The 25,457-nt window shown below is 44.8% G+C and overlaps 1 protein-coding gene across 4 annotated transcripts in view; it reads left to right on the plus strand.

The window, feature by feature from the left end:
* znf438 (zinc finger protein 438) overlaps positions 1–25,244 on the plus strand; it is a 50,982-nt gene extending 25,738 nt beyond the window's left edge. For all 4 annotated transcript variants that reach the window (XM_061239498.1, XM_061239497.1, XM_061239496.1 and 1 more), the window contains 3 exons: positions 14,842–14,927; positions 19,249–21,022; positions 22,464–25,244. In XM_061239498.1, coding sequence (XP_061095482.1) covers positions 14,873–14,927; positions 19,249–21,022; positions 22,464–23,043 — 2,409 coding nt within the window. In that variant the 5' untranslated portion in view covers positions 14,842–14,872 and the 3' untranslated portion in view covers positions 23,044–25,244. The remainder of the gene's footprint in view (positions 1–14,841; positions 14,928–19,248; positions 21,023–22,463) is intronic.
* Positions 25,245–25,457: the final 213 nt, after the last annotated feature.

A 25,457-nucleotide genomic window follows, 5' to 3' on the forward strand; every position in this document is an offset into this window, starting at 1 on the left:
GAAGTAATTTTTTTTGTTATTCGTCATGAAAGTCGGACTGTTCGGAACACGGTGAGCTAACTTAGTGTTCGGAACACGATGAGTTTACGTTATAACTTTTTTCCATGGGGCAGGGGAGTTGTGGGTTTGGTTACTGTTACCTCCCCGAACCCTTAGCTAAAAAAAAAAAATGCCTCGGTGTGTATTTTTTCCGTTCTACAGTGTGTACTGTCTGAACACTGGGTGTGGAGGATCAGGAGGGGTGTGTATTTCGAGTATGATCGCTCAGAAAGTGAGGACATTTAACTTTAGGGAAAGCCACTCGATCGATTCTCTTTGTCTCAAAGGGCAGTCGCGTGATTGCATAAGCACAGTTCTTCGCTGGCCGGCTTCAGAAGTGACGGTTTAACGCCGGGCTTTAGTGTCCCTAACCCTTTCAGATGTACCGTATGACATCATATCCACTCGGGGCCTTGCTTTTCTCCCCACGGCTGTTTCTCTTATGCGACGTTTTACACCAGCTCAGTTTCATAAAATGAAAACTGGTTTGCCTAGTTTCCAGGTCCTGGGCTCATGAGAGCATTCAGATTTCGATTTCGACTTGGATTGAAGCTGTGTCAGTTTAGCAGTGAGCAGTGAGATGCATCACTGACAGTGTGGCTGTAATTACTGTATCTTCCCCCCACCATCATAACCAGGTTCAGTCCAGCAAGACCGCTGTGGGTCCAAACATCTGCTGGGTTTGAGGACATGTGCTTGAGTTACTGGCAGTTGGTACAGCCAGGGGCTTCTGGGCTGAGCTGATATCCCAGCAAACTGTGTGCCCAAGAGCTGAACTGAGGCCAGTTCTTAATGAGGGGACACTGGAGACGACACACACACACACACACACACACACACACACAGGATGCATATGGCTCTCACTCCGTGCCGTACCTTACGGAAATGAAGAATGCATCACCAATACCACCAGCATTAGAAATGAATTTTTGTCTTTTTGATAATCTCACTCATGATGCATCTTATCAGGGCAAAGTACACTGTAGGATAGAATTTAATTTTACAACTGGCACACAGCCAATCCGGAATTGTGGCATCTCGTTGAATATCGGGTTGAACATCAGATTTAGCCCTTTCAGTCACAAGCCCAATATGAAGTGGCTCCACCCAAATCCAAACTTTGCTTGCGAAAATTGAGAAAGTTTATTAGGGTTTTAATTTGTGCTCAAAACAATAGTATAGCAGTCATTTTGATCGGTTGAAGAGGTATAGTATGAGAGTGCCGTATGTTATTTAAAGGTAGTTACGCTTGTGACTGAAAGGGTTAAGGGGTGGGGGCTAGGCCTGCCACTTTAAATGGAGACCTGGCTTTGTTTCCATCTGAGGCGGTGGTGGGTGCAGCGGTCTGTTGATGTGGAAAGTCAGTGGGATAAAACCAGTGGAAACGGGTGTTGCTCTCTCGCTCGGCATTTAACTCTGAGAGCATCCGCTTCTGAAATTCCGCCCGTGGAGAGCAAATATTCACAGTCAACGCGCTGAATGCATGCGCATTTACATGCCTTTAGGCGCAGTTTAACAGCCTGTGCGGCTGAGCAAGATGGTATCGGAGCGACCTTCGCTCACACCTGCCATCGCTGGTCACAATAGCTTTACTGTTGACTGGCTTTTGTCATCGTAGCAGCTGCACGTTAGGCCAGGCCCCAGTGCTCCATCCATCTCTCTCTCTCTGTCTCTCTCTCTCTCTCGCGCTCATTCTCTCTCTGTCTTTGCCAGTCTCTCTTTCTCCTCTCTATTGCTCTCTCTGTCCCCCTTTCTCTATCTTTCCCATCTCTCTCTTCTTTCTGTGTCACACTCTATCACTCTGCCATCCTTTCTTTCTCTGTCTCATCTTTCCATCTCTCCCTCTCTCTCTTTCTCTCTCTCACACCTTAAAGGCCCCTTAGCGGGGCACTCAGATTTGCTTGGCTGTATCCCTGTATCCCATGAATCCTTGAAGGTCTCCCCGGGATCGATCTTAAAGGAGGCTCTCCTGTGGCCCACACGGATCCAGTATCAGGCAGGCTTTGATCTTCCCTTTCAGATGTGAGACCTCACACTTTATCTTCTCATTCTGAGGCGTCCCGGCAGGCCTCCGCACCCTTCTCCCCCAACACTGATCCAGTTTCTCTCTGGTTGCGTGTTTGGAGATGGCGCAGGGATTTTCAGATGAACCAAAAAAAAGTGATGCTCCATGCCTCTTCATAACTGTAGTAGGCATATATTATACACAGCGTCGTTATATTTGTAGGTGAATGTCTCACCAATCAATTTCTTCTCCACAGCATGATGAAATATGTATCTGATAAACGCGATGAGGGGGCCGATTGCGATGGTGGCACAGGTTTAACTAACATGTACCCGCACTGGAAACAGCCGTAGCTTAATGCATTATTCAGCGAGGCATATAGTTTTCTTCCATTTATGGAGAGGTCATAAAAGCTGTCGGTTTATAAAGCCCTCCAGACTGCAGCGCTAAAAGTGTCTCGCTTTTGTTAAGATCCACATTACGCACAAAGCATAATATAATATAATATCGACACAGAGAGTGCAGTGGGGCGTGACAGCTGACCGGGAGCATGGCTGTTTCTCTGGCTTTCCAGGAACGTGTGGGGTGATGTCATTGGAGCCCAAACGAAGGTGTATGTACTGTGGAGGAGGAGAACGGGCATTAGCTCCCGTTATCTGTGCTTGAAGAGAGCCAGAATGGTGCCTGTTAAAGTTCGGTGAGGATCGCATAGAGCTGACCCAAAGTAGGGCTGTGTCATATAGCTATGGCGGTACATGGAATAGTTTTTTTAGCGCAATAAGAACAATGTCTTTGTCAGGTGACTGTAGGTTTCGTTCCTTCTCTTAGTCTTTAATCAGTAACTTGCTTCGGTAACACATCTCCAGACTTCAATGAAATGCTTCCAGGGGAGAAAAAATATCACTTGTATCTATTCAATGTTGGTTAACTTACCTATTAGTTCTGAAATTTTTTTTGCTCTTTATCTTTGTCATCATGTTTTTATCTTGCATATGGAAACAGCCTGGCCCTGTTGCTGTCAGACTCAACATTGAAAAGATGCGAGTGACATTTTTTTCCCCGGAAGCATTTCACTTTGGCTCAGAAAATTGGAGATGTGCTTCTGCATCAGGTATTTTTATAATCGTTATAAAAATCCCTATATTGCCTAGCCCTAACTCAAAGATTGCTTCCTGGGATCGACTGAAAGATATGCAGAACTGACCTCAGTCTTGGGGTACAATTAGCCAAACAGGGCCAAATACTTTGGACTCGATGCTGACAAAAATCATAAATGTTCTCCATCTTCTATGCTCTTCTAAACTGCAGTGAGTTCCTAAAGCCAAATTTCTGTACTGTGGAACTTCATGTTTTAGGAGGGGAGGTGGGAGGAAATTTGTACAGGAAATTATTGTGGAAAAAATATAACCCAGAGTCTCTATTTATGAACAGGTGTTCCACATCAACTTGTCTGCGAAAGTTGAATTTGAGTGTGCAATGTCATGATGACTTGCCAGAGAAAACCTCTCTGTGTGGGTATTTCTAAGATGCGTGACTATAAAGCATGGCTAATAAATCTATTGATCACATTTCAACCCAGCTGAACAAATACATTTTCATGTTGCATTATGAAATCTTGCACCTGCCACGGTCCACATAGGAGTAGATGGTAGATGTGTGGTATTTTTCCAACTCATTTTCATTTTGTGAATCGCCATAATGACCTGCAAATGTGAGTTCTTGATTCTTTGTCAACACTAAAGTAACCAGAGTTTCTAAATAATAACAGGGTCTTTAACAGGATGATGTCGATCTCTAATATCACACCAGTGATAATAGCTCTTATGAACAGATTAAAAAATCAAACCCCAGAAAAGCCTTTCGATAAAGTTACAAACCAAGTAGCCTTGATCACTTGGTTTTAGTTTTTCATAGAATCCTTTTACATTACATTACATTTTTCTTTTATTTTATTTTATTTTTTAATTAAAGACAGGGAAGTCAGAAATGTGTACAGAGGGCGGCCTGTAGCGTAGTGGTTAAGGTACATGACTGGGACCCACAAGGTCAGTGGTTCGATCCCCGGTGTAGCCACATTAAGATCTGCACAGCCATTGGGCCGTTGGGCCTTTGAGCAAGGCCCTTAACCCTGCATTGCTCCGTGGGAGGATTGCCTCCTGCTTAGTCTAATCAACTGTACGTCGCTCTGGATAAGAGCGTCTGCAAAATGCCAGTAATGTAATGTCATGTAATTAGGCAAATGGTCCTTCAAATGTCAACTGAGAAGGCATCTCATTTACATACCTGGCAGATGGGGAGAGGTGGATCCACGGGTCGATCATTTATATGTCAGGCTTTCCGTAAAAATACTTCCACAAAGGATGCATAGATTTTTTTCTTGTTCAAAGTAAAGATTGAGAGTTCCTTACTTCTACTTCTATCTCATAGATGGAACATTTATCGTTTAAGGGGTTGGAATGTCCTTAAAGATGGTGGAACTTGATCGATTTCCAGGTCAGTAGCAAGGAAAGGAGAAAAGTTGAGAAAAATAAGAGATTGTAATAAGCCCAGTGAGTGTACATTTATCATGCACTATTTTATCAGTCAGAAGTTTGTGCTGGTGTACTGTAATAATGGAGCTTTAGGGCACGAGATGGGCACATAATGCTTACCAGCTGATGTTCTGTTAGCTTCAGTACCCCTCACTCATGACATCACCGTGCCACACTAATTACAGTCTAATCCTAGATAGAGGGGGGAAGAGGTGTAATTTTCTTACCTCCTAAAATAGAGCTAACGCTTTTCATGTGGTTGAAGTTAATTCTGGCCCTAGAGCAGCTGGGAGATGAACGCTTCATTTAAATGAGCTTTTTTATTTTTACTCACTCTGTCTGAAACGTTTGGAAAAAACATATTTCTGTCGTTTTTGCTGTGCGTACGTGTGTTTGGTGTTGTGAGGCTAAAAGTTTCCGCGTTTGAAACTCAGCGCAAGCCGTGTCTGAGAATAGTCTTGTGAGGTGGACCCGTTACCTCGCAGTGCATACCACATTGCGACACTCTGCTGAAGAGAGTCTGCGGATCAGCAGGAGAGCGGGAGCTCTGATTTTTATCTCCTGACATTAAGTCTGAAGGATATGAGCCGAGAACGTGCGGCCACTGGGCAGATCAGCGGCACGAGACTGGAACGAGGCCGTCCAGCCTCTTCCGAGACCACATTTATGCGGTTGTGGGTCTTGCTGGGACATTTGTTAAAAAAATGCCTGACCGCGCAACGAGAAAGGTCAGCGCTGTCTGCCAGAGGAAAGATGGCCGCATTGTAGGTGGTGCAGAAAGCCTCCGCAATGACACCTAAGGACACAAGGGTTACATTTGTCCCTCTCACTCCTGACCACATGACCCCCCCCTCCACCCCCCATGATAACTATGTGCCTCCTACAGACAGTGAGCCTGGTCAAGGTTCCACACTAAGCACCTATCTGTTTTCAGGTCTAATGTCTCAAAAATAGGGTTAGCCTCCGTGCTGCGCCGACTGGAGAAACCAGAGCAGAGAACGTCCTGTCTCAAAGGCAAACCCCATGCCTGTGTGTCTGTGCACAGTGGAAATGATCCAAAAAGTAAAAGGAAAACAATGTGGCCTATAATCTGTGCTCTTAAATAAAGTCAACATGAAATCCAGTCACTTACACTATTGTGCACACCCTTGCACAATCCTTTTTATTTCATTGAAAACATTTTTAATTTAGGCTAAAGTAACCAAGGGTGTTTTAATCTAAACGACTGTGTCCAGTTGTGTTCTTCTCTGTTCATGTATTATTTCAGAAATTTTCCTTTCAATTCTTTCTTGCAGCAAAAGCACACAGGCGACGTTTTTCTTTCAGCTCCGTCTGCAAAAAAATACATACCTTTTATGTTCAAAACTGACGTTTATTTTTCCACCTGGGGCTAAAGCTTTCTGGGTTTATACGAAAACAAGATGAATAGCCTGTCACGTGCAGAATGACATTTGTTCTTAATTATAAATGTAGGCTACGGTAAAGGACAAAAATGAATATATACACAAAGATCGGCATAATAATGTTTACTGCCTGGGACAAAAAAATATACAGCGGTGCCCAGTCCTCCGTGTTGTGTTCCATTATATCGGGATTGTGTAAACGCTGGAGCCTTTTGAAGAGGAAATCTTTAATCATAAGTGTAATCATTTATATTGCAAGATGTTTACCATGTGGTGACAGCGAAAATGAAAGGTGGCTCCCGGCGCAAATAAATAATAGCGGCTCGACGTGTCTGCGGTGGTGAGATGAGGAGATAGGGAGCGCGGGATGCAGGTTTGAAATGCGAGGCGGAGAAAGAAAGAAGAGTTTTCTGTCGTTACATTTAATTTTACCACCCAGCAGTCACATGCCGCCATCTATAGAGCCCTTACTTCTCTTTGGGAAAACGTAGCCACCGTTAGCTGTTCTATTAAACCACAATAAAAATGGAAGTATAGGCTCTCTCATCCATGAGTTAAAACAAATATCAAAGTGTCCAGCTGCTCAGTTATCCAAACTTAGCATAGGGCTTCCCAAACATTTTTCTGACATAACCCCAAATTAATGTTCACAAACTCACACGACCCCAACACCTTACCCACGCACATCTTGTGCTGAACAACACCCTTCAGCCACGACTATACTGGAAATATAACACAAGCTCTCCGTCCTCATTGCTTTATTGTAGTTGGGTTGTTGTGATGTAATGATGTAGTGGCCTACATTCACATTTTTCAAAGAAACAAAAATGTAATTTTATCTTTTTAAACATTTTCAGGCAACCCCATCCTGAAATCGAGCGACCAAACATGGGGTCCCGACCCACAGTTTGGGAACCCCTGGCTTATCTTAATGCACTTTGTGTAAATGGGAAGAGCCCTATGGGGGAAAATGCATTCATCATCTCTGCCCAGTGAGGACCTGACTTGAATCAATCTATAGTCAGGGCTTCGCAACTTTGTAAGGCCAGGAGCATTGTGGTTATGAAAGAGATTTCCGTCTTTACACTATCACTCTGCGTGAAGAAGGCTAATCCCATTTTAAGACGCAGGCTCATTTGTCTCTCCATCGGCGAAAGTCTGTTAGCTTGTACTCCAGCCCCATCCATTAATAATGAGGCTTATTGGACAGTTCACGGCGAGGCCTTCGGTAGCGGGTTTTCCCACGTTTAAGAGGAAGACTTTCAACCTTTTCGATGGCCTCGTTTTATACCGTTACTATTTTTGGCTCATTCATGTTAGTCATAGTCATGAGTCATAGAAACATATTTTCCGATATATTGTTCCAATTTCTGCATTTGTTTAACTGCTAGCTCTTCCAGGTCTAAGGGGAAATTTTATTAACTGCCATTTCTTGCGGTCTCATTAACCCATCAACCTCATCTCAGTTGCAACACCAATGGCCCAGAGCAGTAGGCTTATGGCTAACACTGTCCTTTTACTTAAAACATGCCACTATTATTTATCATTATTAGTGACATATAAAAGGTTTATTCGCCCCTCCTTTTCTCCTTAAAGGAAATCACCCGTATTACCTTCTGTCAATCTGTCGGCGCGAGTCATTTTTTTTAGAGACTGAATTGGAATAGATCTGTAGACTATAGCCTACTAGGACATTAGGTGTGTAAAGAGGTTTCCTGGTGATGATGGAAAGATGAGAGAAGGGGGACTGCTTTCCAAATAGCCTGCTGCGTTTTTCGTATTTTTCTTTTCTATAATTCAAAGAATGCTAGATCCTGGGATGATTACACGCTCTGCAGAAATTCTGTTTGAACGTGGCGCGTCGTGAGAGCATCGCTCTGAAACGGCGAAGGTGTCTGGGCGTATTATCTCCCAGCCTGCCAGACAATTCAAAGAGGCAGAAGATGTAACGGTGCTTTTCGCTGAGTTGCAGATGAACGATTTTTGCTTCTTCTTTTGTCCCCCTCCCCCTCTACTGCCCCTCATTTTCAACCTATTTTCTCCTTCCTTTTTTGCTTTTCACTCATGAGGTGCTCTAACAAGCCCGTTCTGCGAGGATGAGGAATGTTAAATTAATAATTTACCGAAATTCCTCGTTATTTATTTAATGTTGAACTGACAGCCTCTACCAGACCCCGTTGGCCTCGTTATGCTAACGTCGTGAAGATCCAGCTAATGGGGAATGAATTTGAGGGAGGGGTCTTGTGGTGATTGAAAGGTATCCACAGAGGAGCCTGCTGTAAGCCTGGCCTAACTGACAGCTTCTTACTGCACCCTGGTGAGGGTGTAACTGATGCTGTTGCTGACGTAGGGTTGCAGTGCAGTTGCTGGTTGCAGCTGCCTTACAAAGGGTTTTGGTGTTTTTTTTGTGCTGGTCACAGTCTGCCTTCCTTTGTAGACCTCCAGGAGATTGAGTCCTCAGCTGTGTTGCAGGGCCCAACAGCAGTTGTACTCTGTAACCAAGGTGCTTTCATGCCACTGTCTTGGCACGGTGCTGTTTTGAAGTTTCGCTCTGTTCTTCCTCTCACTTTTACTGAGATGGAGGCAGTGCCAGAGAGAAACCCAAGTCCACCTCCAACCCAGAGTGAACTTGAGTGAAAATAGAAGATTTGAGATTTTAGTTGGATTTATCTCAATTTTCTTACTGCATTCCCACTGCCATCTTAAGTTTATTGTACAATTTAGTGTGCATGTTAGCATACACATGAGTTAAGAGTGTGTTTTTAATTTGAATTCCGGGCCAAGTTTTGCTATACCTGTTCACTCACACTGACGCTGGTATCCATAATTATAGTGATTAAATACTGTATAATTTCTTGTTCTGGCAGTAGTGCAGTCAATTACTACAATGCACTGGATGCTTGTTTGAAATTTAAAGAGCACAGGAAAATGTTCAGTGTAAAGCCCTGATGGCTTACTTTCAACTGTAGTAGAGTACATTTAGGTCCTATTTGAATTGTATATGCTTGTATAGTTGAATTGGCTATGAGATTTGTGTGTGTATGCGTGTGTGGAGAGAGCACATTTTGTTAGTTACACTCAAATCAGTATTTTTTTTTCTGTTGCTTTCCAAACTTTTATATATCCTGCTGAGAGGGCAGCTTGTCCAAGTTGTCCAACAGCCAGCACTTCAGGTTTTAACAAAAAACTAGGAAGCAAACCAAACAAAATCACAAGGTTCATTTTCGTAAGGGAAGACTGCAGCCAAATTTTACATCTTTACAGCCATTGTGCCAAGCGAAAGGTTACAGGGAAGACATATTATTTTTACACTATTCACTGCTTAAGAAAACATTTATATTCTCCTGCTTTGTTGCTGAACAAGGTCTTCTCAAGACAGAGACAGGGACAGAGACAGGGAGCTGCTTAGCAAGCAGGATACGTGCCCAGGAGAGCTACACACACACACCTGCACTTGGCACCCCTCCACTGACCGTAGCTTTCAGGTTTTTCTCATCAGGTTTGCTAAAGAACAAAGTATGACTATCGTACATTCTAGGACACCATTATACTACAATGGTTAAGTTAAAAGTGTGACGTTCATTTTTTTCCAGGACACACCTTCCATCCCACTGAGCTGCATTTGGAATAATGATTTTCCTGCCTTAATATAAATGTTTTTTTATTTTAAAAAATGTAAAAAAAACATTGACTTTTTTTGGCCGAGATTGAACTGGAGTTTCACATACTGTAGTGGTGGGCCGTCCAATTAGGTTTTAAATGGTAGAAATTTAACTGTTAGGTTCTGTGGGATATTAGGTTATCAGACTAATAATGGCACAATGTGGTCCACCTTCCCCGGGCTTTCAGAAACGGAAAGGGTGTTAATTTAATTCAGGTCATCTCCTTGTTAATTTCACAACTTTACTGCAGGTTACTATGGTAATTGCTCTCAGGACTCCGTTTTATCCGGTGTGACAATATTTCCCAGGGTTCCCCTGCCCATCAAAGACCCCAGGAGCAGCTGCCAGATTACTGCCCTGACCTTTCTTCTCTGATCACAGGCTCCTCTTTTTCTGCCTCGTAAATGAGAGCTATTATTCCACCGCTTCAATCAATTTAGGAAATGTGCTGCCAGCGAGGGAATTTCCGTGCGGCCCGAGTCCACCCGTTTGTTTTCACACGTGTTACCCACATTGTTTCCCAGTCACGTGCCATGTTCCGGTAATCTGCATAGACGACAGAGCGGCGGACATTTTGTTTCAACTAAATGCGTTATGCATGATTCGCGGGAAGCGAATCCACCTGTCCACCGGACTATTGATGGTCTTGTTGATGGTTTTGTGAGGAATAGGGGGCAGCCTATAGCCTAGTGGCTAAGTTTCTTGACTGGGACCTGCAAGGTTGGTGGTTCAAACTCCAGTGTAACCACAATAATATCCGTGCAGCTGTGGGCCCTTGAGCAAGGCCCTTAACCCTGCATTGCGGGGATTGAGATTGGCCCCTGCTTAGTCAAATCAACTGTAAGTCGCTTTGGATGAAAGCGTCAGCCAAATAACTACATTAAGGGTGCTTCACTGGTTTAAGTTTCAGTCTGGAGAGAGGGAGAGAGAGAAAGTGTTACCGCTAGTGATGGCAATTGCATCACCCTTGCTGGTGAAGGGGACGTTCCACAACCTAGCAGGATATTTATCATTCACACTATAATATACCCTCCCAGCTTCCTGGGAATTGAGCCAGAAAGCCAGGCTATGAGGGATGTGGGGGTGAGAACTGGGCTGCTTTTCCAGAGCTCCTCTGCGGTGAGAGGCCTTGAGCACCACTGCCTGTATGACTGATGTGACCCCGGATTGACACAACCCTGTCAACCACTCCGCTTCCCAAAAATAAACCTTTGCCCCGCCAGGGACTCTCAGCAATGCACAAGCGTACAGCTTCGTTCTCACTTTTTCCAGTCAACGCGACTTCTTAGTGGAGGGCTGTTCAGTTTTGTAGGATCTTTGGCCATTGTTATGGCTTTAACCTCAAATCTTCAAGGGTGGAGGGGGTTGGGAAAAAACAATGTTCTGTGTGAAGACATTTTTAAAAAAAATAAAAAAAACATTTAATTTTCAAGGTGTCATAGAACTGAATAGAGCTAACACCAGCTCCTATTACCCATGACGGAACATCTTTCGGTAGTAGAGCGAAACTTCATGTGTGGTTGGAGCTGTCATGTGTTGTCAGTGGCTCCAGTTAAGAGTTTTAGGTCCAGTTAGGCGTGGTGCTCTTCAAATCAACGCCCTTTCAATGTATTCGGACGAGTGAGTCAGTCGGTCATTGATGGCGCACAGTAACGCCCAGCCACTTTGAGATTCCGGACGCCCGATTGGTTGTCTTTTCTCGGAAGATGAGCCCTACAACACAGCCCTAGAGTGACTTGACCTCACCTGGACCCTCGCAAGGCAGATAGAAACTCTCACTTCACTGAATTATGCAGAACCTTGTACACAACACGCAACTTCTCGCTTGCTGTTTACCCACTGCCGCTGATGCTGCTTCAGAAAGTGTAGTCTTGAACTCGGTCAATTAGCATCAAAGAGTCCCGTTTGTTTACTCAGCTACTGTCGGAGTGAGCAAGAGAGACAGAGAGAGAAAAACAGGAGCGAGCAAATGTGAGCTCCGCTATCTCTCTGAACTGAGTCCCCCTCCCCCAAACGTTTCATCCTCACAACTCATGCCTAAAATAAAAAAGGAAGTAAAATTTGCTTCCTTCCTGGGGCCTGTTAAAATGTTCTTCTGGCGTACAGTCGAACTGAAAGCCCCAGTCTAGGTTGCGGTTGTTTTACATTTCCCTGCTGGATTTTAACTGTTGGCTAATGGTAATAATGGATTAACTTTCAGGGCGACAGCACCCCTTTCTTCCCTCTGTGTTCCCTTTTAACCCTGTACAAAGGCCTGTGGTACCTTCTAGAAAGGTGGACGGTGGACACTTTTCATGAAGAAAGGTCACCGACTCCTCTCCTGTGTTGCCACAGTCTTTTGACTCCAGTGTTAGTTTCTTGTTTTAGATTTTTCATTCTTCTGTAAATTGCTGCTGTTTGTAACCACATTTCTTAGTATTTGTGTTCCAGCTTTTTTTTTTTTGGACAGGGTGCCCCAACCTGCACTGCTGGTGGCTAGTCACAAGGACGAAAAAAAATCTAAATCTGCTTTATGGTAAAAGGGTACCAATTCCATATAAACTGTAGTAAATTAGTTGCTACATTACTGGACCACACTGAGCCAGATTCACATACATGAAACTCTCTGTTCAAAATGCAGCCTGACGAGGGCATGTTGCTGTGGTCATAGTTTGCCTGGAATGAACGTCTTATTTACGAAGGCTATAGCTCATTACACAATCATCAAATGGGACTGCCTACGGAATGCATTTTGCGAAAGAGGCAGATCTGAAACAGCGCAGTTAAAACACGTGTTTAGTGCGTTGAATGTTGCACTGCACTGCATGTTGCAATATCCGTGTATCGGCTGCCACATAAAAGCATATCCAGCGTAGCACAAAATGTGTATATATTCCAGCCGTGGCAGCTAGTGTCGTTTGAATTAAAAGCCAGATGTAACGTTGCAATGAGCTTGACTATTGCCAGGATAGAACGGGAACGTCGTGTGGGAGGTTCCAGTACATCTTTTATTTCTCCTAGAAGCGTAATTAGTCCCTTTCAATTCCCTGTTTCTTTTTCACGTTTGTTTTGGAGGATAACTAATCAAAACGAACTCACGCTCTTTCCACGATGGACAAAAGCAATTAAAAGCAGCATATCATTGTATTTTGTCTACTCATATTTTTTACTGGCGGCAACGCTGATTCTTTTAGACTTCAGTTACTGTCAGTTGAGCATGTAATATTTTCTGTGACAAACACCCAGCCTTAATTATTGCTTGGCTGCTATCATTCATTAATATTTACTATAGTGTGATTCTTGATACAAAGATTATTTCAGTATGTTTCTGTCTTGCGCCTCGTTTACACCTGCGGAGAAATTTTGTGCACAATTCGACCCTCGCTAATTGCGTGAACTTTAACATAATACATCTTTATTTGCGTGATCCACCCTTAAATGCCGATGCATTAAGGAGAGAAGCGCACCTTGCGATGACTCGCCTAGATCACACGCATACTGCGGTTTCAGCCTTGTTCAGCCAGTTTCATACGACGCATGTTTCCTGGAAGAATGCATCATATGTGCGCCTGAAAACCGTCGCAAAAGTGGCCCACTGTGTCACATGCCATGTAAGTCCTGCTGGCCTTTGAGGCCAAGAACGGCTTTAGAAAAAAATGAGGAAATGATTAATTCCATTACTTTTTATTTTTTGAGAAGGGGAGTTTATGATGCTTGCATATTTGGGCTTTGATTAATACTGTTTGTTTTTCACCGGTCTGATGACGAACAGATCATCACCTTCCCGGTGCTTAGACTGCTTGAGGAAGGAAATTGCTCTGCATTTTTGCTGAATTCACCGAAATCCCTATTTTTTTTAGATGCAATTGTGGATTCCAGTAGGTGTTTTGGAATTCAGAACACACACATAGACATACACGACACGCACGTACACATGACGTGTTTAGTCATTGATTACTTTCCGTCCTACACCAAGAAAGAGCTGCTGCTTTGAAATTGTACTAGTTTTTAATGTCATCGATCGTGCGCAGGGGATGGGTAGAGGCCCGTGGGTGCGGTGGGCTTCTTTTCAGGAGTGGAAACCCCCCTGGCCCCCCCGTCACTTCCCCTCGCGTCCCCCCTGTTTCAGCGCGAGGCGTCACGACTCGGTTCCTCCTCGCCTTTCCCGCGGCCCAAGTGATAAAACCGAATCCCGCCAAACGCTGATTTCATTTTCCCCCTGACCGCCTTCGGTCCTCCAGGAGGCCTCAGACCTCATTCTGCCTCCCTCCCGGGTCAGCCCTGCCCAGGAGGCAGCCTCTCAACGGGGAGAGAGGACGCTCCAATACGCCAGCAGGCAGAAGCAATGGAAAACCGATAACTCCGCACTCGGTCATGCAGAAAAAAAATGGTCGGACCCCCCCCCCTCTCCTGCGGAGAATAACATGAGAAATAATGCCTTTTTCTACAGGCCGCCACTGCGGTGTGCGGTGTTCAGAAAGTTCCGGAAGGGGAGTTTCCCTCTCCCCTTGGCTTCCTCTTGCAATTTCAACGTGTGGGGGACAGCCGGCGCTGCTTGATGCGCTGAATGTGTTTTTGGAAAAAGCCGCATCGATCAGGCTGCGCGAGTGCACTCTCCGGGGCTTTCTGCGGTTTACTGAAGGCCTGAAGCACGCCCCTCCTCATACAGGGCTTGAGGGACGGTTACCTGCATTGGGAAGTAGGGAGGGCGGGGGCGGGTGGGTGGTTTTGACAGCCTGCCTGCTGGGCTTGGAAGCAGAGGCTAGCCCAGACCCCCTGTGTCTTCCTGCCCCGGCCCTGCTTATCTCCCACCCTCCGCGGGGGCCCTCCATCTCTTTAAACCTGCATCATATCTGCGCTCCAAAGCCAACTGCTCTGTATCCAAGCCCTTCCCCCCCCCTCCTACTCCTCTGCACTTTCCCCTAGTGAATAATTGCCTGTGTCTGAAGACCACAGATGAGTACTCTCGCCGACAGCCCAGATAAGAGGACGTGGATTGATGGGCCTGATTTAAATTTTTAGGCCTATTTTTCTTGAAACATTTTTTTCTTTTGTGTTTTCACGACCGCTCTGAAGTATTCCGTCACAGTCACTCTGTGTTCTCATGGTACGGCGTCAGGATCGGGAGAACGGCAGATGGTTGAGCGGTGTTAGCGGTTATCTGTGCGTGTTCGTGTAGGCCTGTGTTTTTCGTGCCAAATTAATGTTCCTCTTTTTTGCAGGAAATCTGCGGTGACTGTACTGGATGAAGCCATGAAGAGTCAGGAGCAGAAGATGAACCAGAGCGCATTGAAAGGCCAAATACAAAGTAAGAGTCGACGCCTCAGAGATCAAGAGAGCGATAAGTATGCTACGGTATATAGAGCAAAAATAATTATTTTTTCTTTCATATGATCAGTCAACCAGAAATAGATAACTCCTGGAATGCAGTGGGGGGAAAAAAGGTTCTCCTAGGTACCGGGAGACGCTAAGGTGCTTGGTTTTCTGTCGTCCGTGATAGAACGTGATAGTCCTCAGCAATTTTGCAGCAGCAAGAGTAAAGGATGGATGTTTGTCATTTTGTGTTAAATGCCCCACCCCTGCTCATATATTGATGACTTACGATCACAGATCTCCTCGTTTTCTAAAGGTGAAGATTAAAGCTTTAAAATGATAAACCTGTTGCTGAAACGCTTCGTCGTTGCAAAGGCCGAAAGGAACACCTGACCACAGACGGGGCTAAATCGGAAAAATCTGCCTGTGAGAAAATGACACTGTCACTGCTGTGATTATCAGCCTATTTATGTGCACGTGTGACCCATGTGACCATCTGACTGGCAGCCAGCCTGCCAGCGCCCCCTGGAGTGCAATAAAACTCCTTGCTCTGCAGACACACCAGCTGATCCAACATAACCCCCAATGCCTGAGCGGACCTCACCTGCTAATCTGAACACGGCCTATAATCTGAACACAGCCTATATTTTAGAGAGCTGCCCCGTATTGTTTCTCCTCTACAGCAACCAAAAATAACCCCTCAGCCACCACAAAAAAACCCCGCAAGCACTGATCCCATGGGATTAAGGTGCCCTTCATATCAGCCTCAGTTCCAGGCTTTGTCCTGATTATGGCCTGATATTGCCTTACTCCGTAAACCCTGCAGGTTCTTCAGGTATGTGGACATTTCATCATCACAGGCCATAAAGTCCTCAATGCCTTTGAATTTACAAAGGTACCAGTATCGAGTCTTTTGTGCTGGGAGATGTGAAGATAATCGAGTGAAAACAGGTATTTCAGTTTTGATCTAATTGGACCACAAACATACATGCAAGTGTATATATTCATCTGGTTCAAGTGTAGCAAGTGTAGACATGATTTGGGTCAAGTAGACAGTGAATTTACACACAAACTGAGTTGGGTATGTAATGGTAATAGAGTAACAATTAGTCAGGCAGAAAAACACTATTTTGTTTTTTAAATAATTAATTTGTGCTGAAATTGCTTGGGATGCAGAGAATTGTTTGAGCATCAGACCTCTTAAACCGATATGCTCTGTCCATCTTCCTGCTTTCCTTTCTCTGCATGTTATAGCTGACAAATTGCCATCCTTTGTTGTATGACCACAATGGCAACAAACTAGGCAGATTTGAATTATTCAGCCATAGAATAATACATTTCACCGCGTTCCATTTTGCCTAAACGCCTTCCCAAGAGCAGTGTAACCATAGACCCTCTGTTTGGCTTTGCCCTACCGTGGACAACCCTGCGAGCTGACGATAAATGAGGCACTGTGGGAGATGTAGTTCTCATAACCCCAAACCCGAAAAGCCCCTGTGTGGAGGGAGGTCTCGTTCTCTCGCTCCAATTAGCCTTTGGAGTTCAGCACGAGGAGAAACGGTTGGGGGCACCCTCTTTGTGCCTGCGCCCAGCTCCCCACAGTTCTGGTATTATTATCATCAAATGCAGGTGTAGGGAACAGATTTCACCTCCCCTCCCCTGCCCTCCTAGCACCACAATGCCCCAGGAAACGTCATCACCTCGGATAGCCGACATCTGTTTCCATAATGCACGGGGGCTGATTGACACCAGGGGCACCAAAGGCCCTACCCCTAAGACCAGTCCACAAACAGCAGATGTTAACATCTTCATTGTGTGGAAAATCCTAAAAATGAAAGAAGGAGAGAGAACAAATTATTCCAGCCAGTAATAATACTGAAATTATGAATAATGTTTTCAAATGTATCATGTAAATGTAACTGTATTTTATTCAGAATATGATTTCACATCATAAGTGTGGACTTGTCATGGCAATACAGTGAATTAGATTTTTTTTCCAAGAGTGCAAAAGAGAAATTTGCCAGTACATTCCATAGTTGCGATCTACAGCTTTAGCAACAGTTACTCTAATCCCCTGTTATTTTATTAGTTTTTGCAGTTATTTGTCAATACTTTTACTTCTATGTTGTAATGTTTGTATTATTGGTGTGTTATGCTTTATTACTGTTAGTTTCTTTTAGCGTCATGACAATATACTTTGTTATGACAATGATATAATCATTTAAATTGGAAGGTGAGAGGGTGACTCGAGTTAAGAAGATATGGATTGATGACTTCTGGCTGAAGTCAGTGCTGTTGCACAATTCTGTACACAGAGCTGCAGTATATTGCCCATGGCTGCCCTCATTAAGGCCATCCCAGTGCTGTGTGATTAGCGCCGTCCACCCCTAAGGGTCACATTGAAGATAACTGTGTGCATTTTACAAGAACAATTGAGATTCTGTGAGACAAGGAGCTCCACCTCAACAATTTAACTACAACCGACATTCAGCTTCATTTGGCTCCAGGAGTCTATCTCTCTTCTATCTCTTGCTTTTCTACTCTCTACTACTCTCTCTCTCCTTCATTCCTCCCCCTCTCTTCCTGTCTCTCTCTTGTGATACATTCCTCTGAACAGGCCGGGAAACTTTGTTCCTGCCCAGGTGCAGTCATCTGCTTGGTTCGGATGAAGCAATCGGCCATTTGTGTTTAATAATGAGTGGGAAAGATACGGTGCTCTTCCTCTGTAAAGGAATTAGTTAGTCTGACAGGAGCAGCTGTACCTGACAAATGTGTCTAATCCAAGGCTAGTTGGAAGAAGCCACACAATATTAGTCTGAATTGATGCATCCAATATTTTCAGAGAAGGCTGAAGGCTTCTTTATACTTCTTTATACTTGCACATGCTATACCATTTCAATACACTGGCCATTCAGAATTGTAAGCACTTCATATTTAAATATAATTAAATTATACTGTACTAAACATTATGTAAAATTATACTAAACATCTTAAATGTATTAAACTGTATGGTGTTCAAAGTATATTTAGCATAAAAAAGATATAAATATTTTAAAAGTATCCCTAAGCTTACTAGCTGTTTCAAACTTGGTAGTAATAGTGCTTTGAGCTAGTATTTTAAATCAAAATTTGGGGAGAAACAAGTCAAAATGAGCCCTCTGCTTTTTCAGTTATTTTGCGTTGAAAGGCTGATCATGATTGAAGCTGGTCTATGTCTTTCCTTTTACGTTTCTTTTTGTTACTGTTTGATTTTCTCCCACTCTATAGATGGGGCTGGGGAGGCATGTTCTGTCCCAGGGGTTAGAAAATTGATGCAACGTGTGCTGAGCTTGATAATATCATGATTTGGGTCTCTCTCATCACTTACTTTTGTAAATCAAACATTATATACATTGATTATTTCAAATAAGAGTTAGCATGTAAAATTGGGGCACCTTTTGGTTTCGCAGTTGGTGTGCGAGTAAAGTTTTATTCACCATGGGCTGCTGAATAGCTTTCCAGTGTGTAAAAAAAAGAAAAGAAAAAACGCTAGGGCAGAGCAGTGTGTGTCAGAGCAACTGTGAAAATGCACTGTGAAACTCTTCAAGGACTGGCAGCTGTGGTTCTATTTTGCAAGCAGTTAACAAATTTTAATTTTAGGTCTTTTCTGAAACGTTTAGCTCATGGAATTCTCTGTGGCACTTTGTAATGCAGGTAGTCACTAATAGGAGCGTTTATGCATTCATTTCTTCCTGATGACAGGCCCAAGTATCTGAGTTTGATGACCCTAATGTGCCGCTTTTGTATTGAATCATGTCTTCTCAAGACATTAGTATAACTGTCATGCATTCTCAGGACATTAGTGTTAGAGTACCACGCAGCCACATTCACTCACCCACAGCTGTTCTCAGAGTCAGTAAAAATGACTGTAAAGGTAACTCTAATGCGGTAAACTTCCTAGCCTAAGGCAGTTTCCTGCTTCAGCAAAATGTTCTTTCAGGAAACATGGTTAGGCAGAGAACCCCATTGAGAGGTACTGTAGCGTGGGTCTAGCAGCAGGCTTAGAGGGGAAAATTGTGTGCGTGTGTGTATGTGTCCATGTGCATGCACATGACTGCATAGGGAGCACTTAGGTACAGTACAGTCTGTCTTTCTCTCTTGGTCTGCTAAGATTCAGGTCAGATGAATATCCATGTTCTTTATCGCATGACCGTAAATACAGTAAAATGCTTGTGCAGCTGCTCAGACACTACAAATGTAGTCAGCCAGGCTGCTGGAGATTTTATATTCTTCCTGCTCTTTGTGGAGACTAATCACCCTCCACATTGTCCTGACAGATGAAGCCAGACCGCAGTGCCAGACCAAGAGCCTCCAGTTCAGGAGCATCGCCCCCAAAGCACTTCCGGCGGTCTCGGCCCCGCCCGCAGTCCTGTCCTGCCAGCCCCCCTCTGCTCTGCCGGAGGCGTCGGCAGCCGTCAGCCCAAAGTCCATCATCGTCCCTGCCCAGAACTACGCCCTCATGCAGGTGGCCGGCCAGGAGGGCACCTTCTCCCTGGTGGCCCTCCCACCATCACTGTCCCCTCAGTCCCCCCAGCAAATCCAGAAGGGGCTACCCATCCCCAAAAACCTGAAGCTGCCCATCCCCAGGTATCAGCCGGTGAGGAGCAAGAGCACCCCGGAAAAGGCTTCCCCAGGCAAGGCGTCCCGCCTACAAAGCCCCACCAAATCACCCCTGCCGAAGCGGAGGGCGGCCACGGCCGTAAGGGCCCAGCCCTCGGAGTGTCTGGAGAGCAGGCCCACAGTGGAGCCCCCAGAGCAGGTCATTGTGATCGACCCTGGCCCTTCTGAAATAGCAGTCACAACCCTGCTGGCTGACAATGCCCTCCTCTGTCCGGGTTCCCAGTTGGAGAAACCCGTCGACCTGGACAAGATAAAGGGCGAGCAGCAGAACCTCCAGCAGAACATGCGCTGCTCCTCCAGCGCGGGGTCGAAGGAGACACTGGTCCCCGCCTCATTACCGGCTGGCGATAGATCCCCTGCCAAGCCCCTGGAGGAAGGGAAGAGGTTCAGGCCCTGCCTCTCGAAGCCTGCCAGCCAGCCCTCCAACAGCATCACCGTACTCTCTCCTGCTGTCTTCAGCAAGGCAGTCCAAATAATCCCCTCACCACCCAGGGGAAAACTTCCCATCCTGCCCTACTCAAAGATGAAAAGCACCCTCTTACCGGTGGCTAAATCCAGCCCTAAATGTGCCAACCTCCCCGACGGGCCCTTGGAGAATGCCGAAGTGGTCCATCAAAAGCAGCCACGGCAAAACCAGGCTCTGGCTAAGAGTGGTGGCTTGCTGGGAGCAGGGCCATCCGCTTCGCCAGCTGGGAAGAAGAGGGGAAGGAAGAGGAAGACTATGGAGGACATCCTGGCCTTTGAGGCCAAGAAGAAGAGGTCCCTGTCCTTCTTTAGGAGGAGGGTTCCTGAAAAACCAACCCCGGCTTCTGGCACCACTGCTGCGTCCAGCACGGGGTCTAAGGACAGGGCGGTGGACATCTCAAAGAAGTACCGCAGCATAAGACCCAAGCCTGTGCTGTTGATGGAGACTCTCCCACGGCTGGTGGGACTCCCTGCCCTCCCGGCCCCCGAAAACCTGGAGCAGGAGATCCTGGTCGGCCAACAGCTCCCTGGAAAGTCCCCGGAGAGTCAGCGGCTGGGTCAGGTGACCGTAAGGCAGGGGCCTCTGAGGGTGGCCGGGGTCGGGTCCGGGGCGGAGCTCGGCGGGTACGCCTTCGTGGGGAGCCGGCAGCTGCACCGCTGTCCCACCTGCAGCCGCTGCTTCCAGTTCAAGCACCACCTCCAGAGTCACATGAACAGCCACACCAACAGCCGGCCTTACGTGTGCCCCATGTGTCGAAAGACCTACGCCCACTCGGGCAGCCTCAGCACCCACATGAAGCTGCACCACGCCGAGGGGCGGCCCCGCCGGACCCTGCGCTGCGAGTTCTGCGAGAAGGCCTTCGGCTATGTGGGCGTCTACTTCAGCCACCTGAAGGAGGTGCACAAGGTCATCCTGACGGTGGAGCCGTCCATCAGCCAACACGAGGAGGACGTGCCAGTTCTGAGGTGTTCATTCCCTCATTGTATTGTATTATTAATGTGGATGTACAGTGGCTTAAGAAGGTAGCTAGTTTGCTAGCTAGCTTGCTTGCTTATTATGTTATATTTGAGTAATCTTCAATTGTTTACTAGTTTGGATTCAATGTTACCTAGGTTGCTATAACTTTCTCTGTTAAACTGGGTAACGTTAGCTCAGTAGGTTAGGCAGTAAGCAAATACCTAGACATGCTTACAACATGGTGCAGGTTCTGATTTGATCAAATCACTAGGTAACAAAGGCATTAAGATAGTTTTTTTTTAATCTATATCTATAGTTTGGTGAATTCAATTGACTAATATAGCTATAAGAACGCCTACAGCTGAAATGTGATGGACACAATGGGAGATACCAAATTAGCATGTAATCAGTGTTGTTATCATGGACACATCTATGGAAAGACCGGTGTTCTGTTGATCCAACACCTGGCTCTAGCAGTAGTAATTCATTAATTCCCATTCATTACCTCAAAATTAAAGCCCAACAAACGTAATAATCTCTAAATCGGCGTTATTTATATTTATAAACATCCCTACATCTTGTTACCTTTCCTGACTTTGCTTCCTGACCATAGTCAGCTTCAGGGAAGTTTCAACTGACTTTGAAACTCCAGCTTTAGAATGCCCTGTTGCCTAGCTGAATTCTGAGCTAACTCCACGAATAAAATGTCCATTCATTCCACTGCATTAAGTTAGTGAAGAGACAAACGGCGTTGATTCTGTGAAGCAGATGGTATTAATTTGCCAGCTTGTTTGTTTCCACAGTATTCCTGAAGCTTATAGAATCAATACATTCATAACCATATGTAGCAGCAACCTGTCTTGCCAGGGCAATCTCAAACTGCCCTATCGCAACTGAACCCACAATGCAAAGCCACAAAACACATTTTCTAAAATTCTGTAGTAATACTAGTTGCCTATTGAGATGGAAATGCCCCAATGAAGGGACTAAATGTAGCCTTTGGGAAAAATGGGAGTACTGTAATATTTAACATTGCTACATCAGGGTTCGGCTAAAGCAGGTGCACCTCGACTTGTTTTAAAATACCCAGCAATGATGACCAGATAGCCATGATCCTGAGTCAGACATTTTGTAGGAGGTTAGCCACTCCTGGCTCATGTTATGGGTTATTATTCAGAAATTAGTAGTGTCCTGTGATGTATATAGAAATGTCTGTGCTAGTTAGCATAGAATGAAGAAAAGCTAGAATTACCAAAATTAACTGAACTGCACTGCACTGTAGCTAGCTATTGATCAGTGACTGAGAGAAAACTGCAGCAGTTTTAGTTTGGATAATTTCAAGCTTTATTGTTTGTATTAATTTATCTGCTGGCATAGTTTTTTTATGAGGCCGGGTTTTCTGGTGGCACTTTCCCTCCCAAGTGCTTCACCCGTACATTTTTCCTGCAGCTCGGCACCGCCAGATGTGGACGAGCAGGAGGAGGACCCCGTTGAGCTGCAGATCAAGTGCGGACGCTGCCAGGCCATCACTCCCACTTTCGCCGACATGAAGCTGCACCTGCTGTACGTGCACGGTGAGGAGGTGCAGGTCCGCCTGAAGGAGGGGGCGCTGCAGGGGGGCCGCGAGGCCGAGGACGAGCTGGTCAAGCACGCCGCCCACTACTGGAGGCAGCTGAACGAGAAGCGCAACATGGTCAAGTGCGGCAGCTGCGAGGAGGAGTTCTTCTCCTTCTCCAAGCTCAAGAGACACGTCCACTCCCACCACCAGGGGGAGCCGGGGGTGGCCCCAGAGGGGGGTGGGAGTCCCGCTAGCGAGGAGTCCGAATTGTCGGCCAGGAGCGTTCTGGCTCAGGGGTTCAGGACTGGCTCGGCCTTCAACTGCATCCTGTGCAGAGACGTCTTGGACGGCAAGACGGAGCTTCTGGAGCACTGGAGGAGTCAGCACAACTGCGAGGACCCGTCCTTGCTGTGGACCGTGTTTACCGCGTTTGCAGAGAATGAGGATCTCCAGCAGGGGGCGATAGTCTGACCATCGTCTCCCTGCAGGCCTCCTGAATGCACCCACATCCTGTCACATGACTAAATTATAGCACAGAGTAGACCCACAGAGTTTCTTTTTCTTTTTTTTGTTGGAAACTTTTAATGGCTTGTTTTGTATTGTTTAGTATGTTTTTCTTTTAAGGTACTTTGTTTTGTAAATGAGTAAAACTGCCTTCACTATTTTATGTTAGCTCACTTTGGTTGCACTGTTTTAGTTTAGAGACTAGTGAGAAGAAAACTCAATGATAGCAAACCAGTGAAGGAATATTTATAAAAATCTTTTTGCCATTTAATATTTTTTGTCACCTGAAACTGGTAAGATATTTTCTAGCCAATAATATAGGTTTCCTTATTTATGAGAGATGCATTAGTAGATTAATTAGGCCTTCGATCTTCGACATAAACTATTATCGTGTTTCAATTGGCACGGATTAAAAAAATCAGTGCACTAAAGAAAAAAAGTAGTTTATGTGGCGTTCTTTTTGTTTGTGACAATCTTTGTTTTGTATGATTTTATTCAAGGCATTTAACCTCAACCAATGACCAGTTACAATGAGACACTTTGATCAGTGACAACCGTTTTTAAGCTGAGACATGTTTAAATATTTCCTACCCGTTACAAAGTTACCGGCAGATCACCTCCTGAAATTCACACTTTTCATCTTCAGTTTGAGAGGCAATGTTTGATTTTAAGAATGTATCGGACATTTTCGCAGATAATCTCATTGTACTTATAATAATCTCTTAGATAACCTGTCTGGCATTACAAGCTAAATTAACAATGTACTGTAGGAGAACTTGTAACTTTGTTCATCTCACCTTACAGTGCTAATTCCACTATAGAGCAGACATTGCTGAATGGTTGTGTAGGTGCTTTGTAGTTAAATATCTTTCATTTTATGTTTGTGAAGTTACATGGAGATTTACTGTGTAAGATTTATCGCTATGCGTTCTGTAACGCTGTACACCACTAGCATGAGTTTGTTTCAGTGGTCGGCAGTGTGTGGATAATGCGTCTTCTATTCTAACTAGCGTTAACCTGCTTCTCTGTAAACCTATGAAATCTGCTTCAGTCTCTGATTATGGGAATCATGTCTCGCAGGTGCTGCAGTTGTAAAGCGTAACAGGGTTTTTAAACAGGTTTTTTGACTCATTCATTCATATGACCTCATTCGAATATATAAATATATAGTGGCAAAGGCTTACTCCCTGAAATATACTAGTTTTAAATATTGCTAACCTCAAAAGCGTGTTTTTTATGCTGTTGCTATAGCGGTATTTTCAGTGTTTTGATTTTTGAGGTGGTGAAATGGCTTTAATAGGGCTTTAAACTGTTCACATCATTCTAAACATTTACCGGATTTTGGTTGCACAGCATTTTCACAGGGTAACTGAATGTTTCTTGAATGTTCTAACACTATCAAATATATACACATATATATTTGCTTAGTATACAAGTAAAATGCTGCTCGTGTTTTCTCTCGTTGGAAAGAAACGCACATCCTAATGTTTTCACACCTCCTGCCGCTTGAGTTCTATAAATGTTTCCTGCTGTGTCTGATCACAAACCCTGGATGTGGGGAGAGCTGGGAAATGCGGTCCCCTGGCATCTGTTTAACGGTGTCCTTTGTGACTGCGATAAACAAATACAACGTGTCTGTCATGAGGACAAATTACCGGGAGGTGGAAATGTTCCAATATCAAGAGGGTATTCTGAGGGTGAGTTTAGTGTCATGTTAAATGTTAAAGTGGATTTGGCTATTTGTCCAATGTACACAAGATAGAAAAGTCTAAGGCCTGTGTTCAATATATTCAATGTTCATTTCGAGCTGTGTAATTGAAGAAACTTCTAGGTTTTTTGCACAGACTTGGCAGTGTATCAAGGTAATGAAACAAAGCATTATGGCAAAACGGTATAAAAAATTGCAACGGTTTCCTAAATCGTGAGGTCTTCTGTAAACTTTATGGAAATGGTGCCAGGGGAACAGACATCAGTAAAAAAAGCTATTACCTTTTGTGTGGCACTTGAAACGGTTTTATCAAGAACAATGGGGGGTGGGAGGGACAAGGGTGTGGACTGTCAGAAACTGTTTTTGCTTCATCCTTGAAGTGCTTGTTGTTCTCAGACGCGTTTTGGAGTATTTGCTACAGCGCAGTGCATTAATAAAGGTTAATGGCTGAGTCCAAAAAGAGCTCATTTCTGACATCTTATTTCTCTCTCAGCTGGGGTAGCCCTGCGCAAACGTTACCCGTCTGTGGATGCCACATCACCCATCGCCGAATGTCTGGAGACAGGGCATGTGTCCATCAGACGGGACCCACGGAATGCAAATAATTGATAATTGAGCTCTCCTTCTACTTCAGTGAGGATGTGTGTTTGTGTGTGTGTGTTTGTGTGTGCGT

The sequence above is a fragment of the Conger conger genome, chromosome 4 (genome assembly GCF_963514075.1).
Source record: "Conger conger chromosome 4, fConCon1.1, whole genome shotgun sequence".
NCBI classification, from domain to species: domain Eukaryota; kingdom Metazoa; phylum Chordata; class Actinopteri; order Anguilliformes; family Congridae; genus Conger; species Conger conger.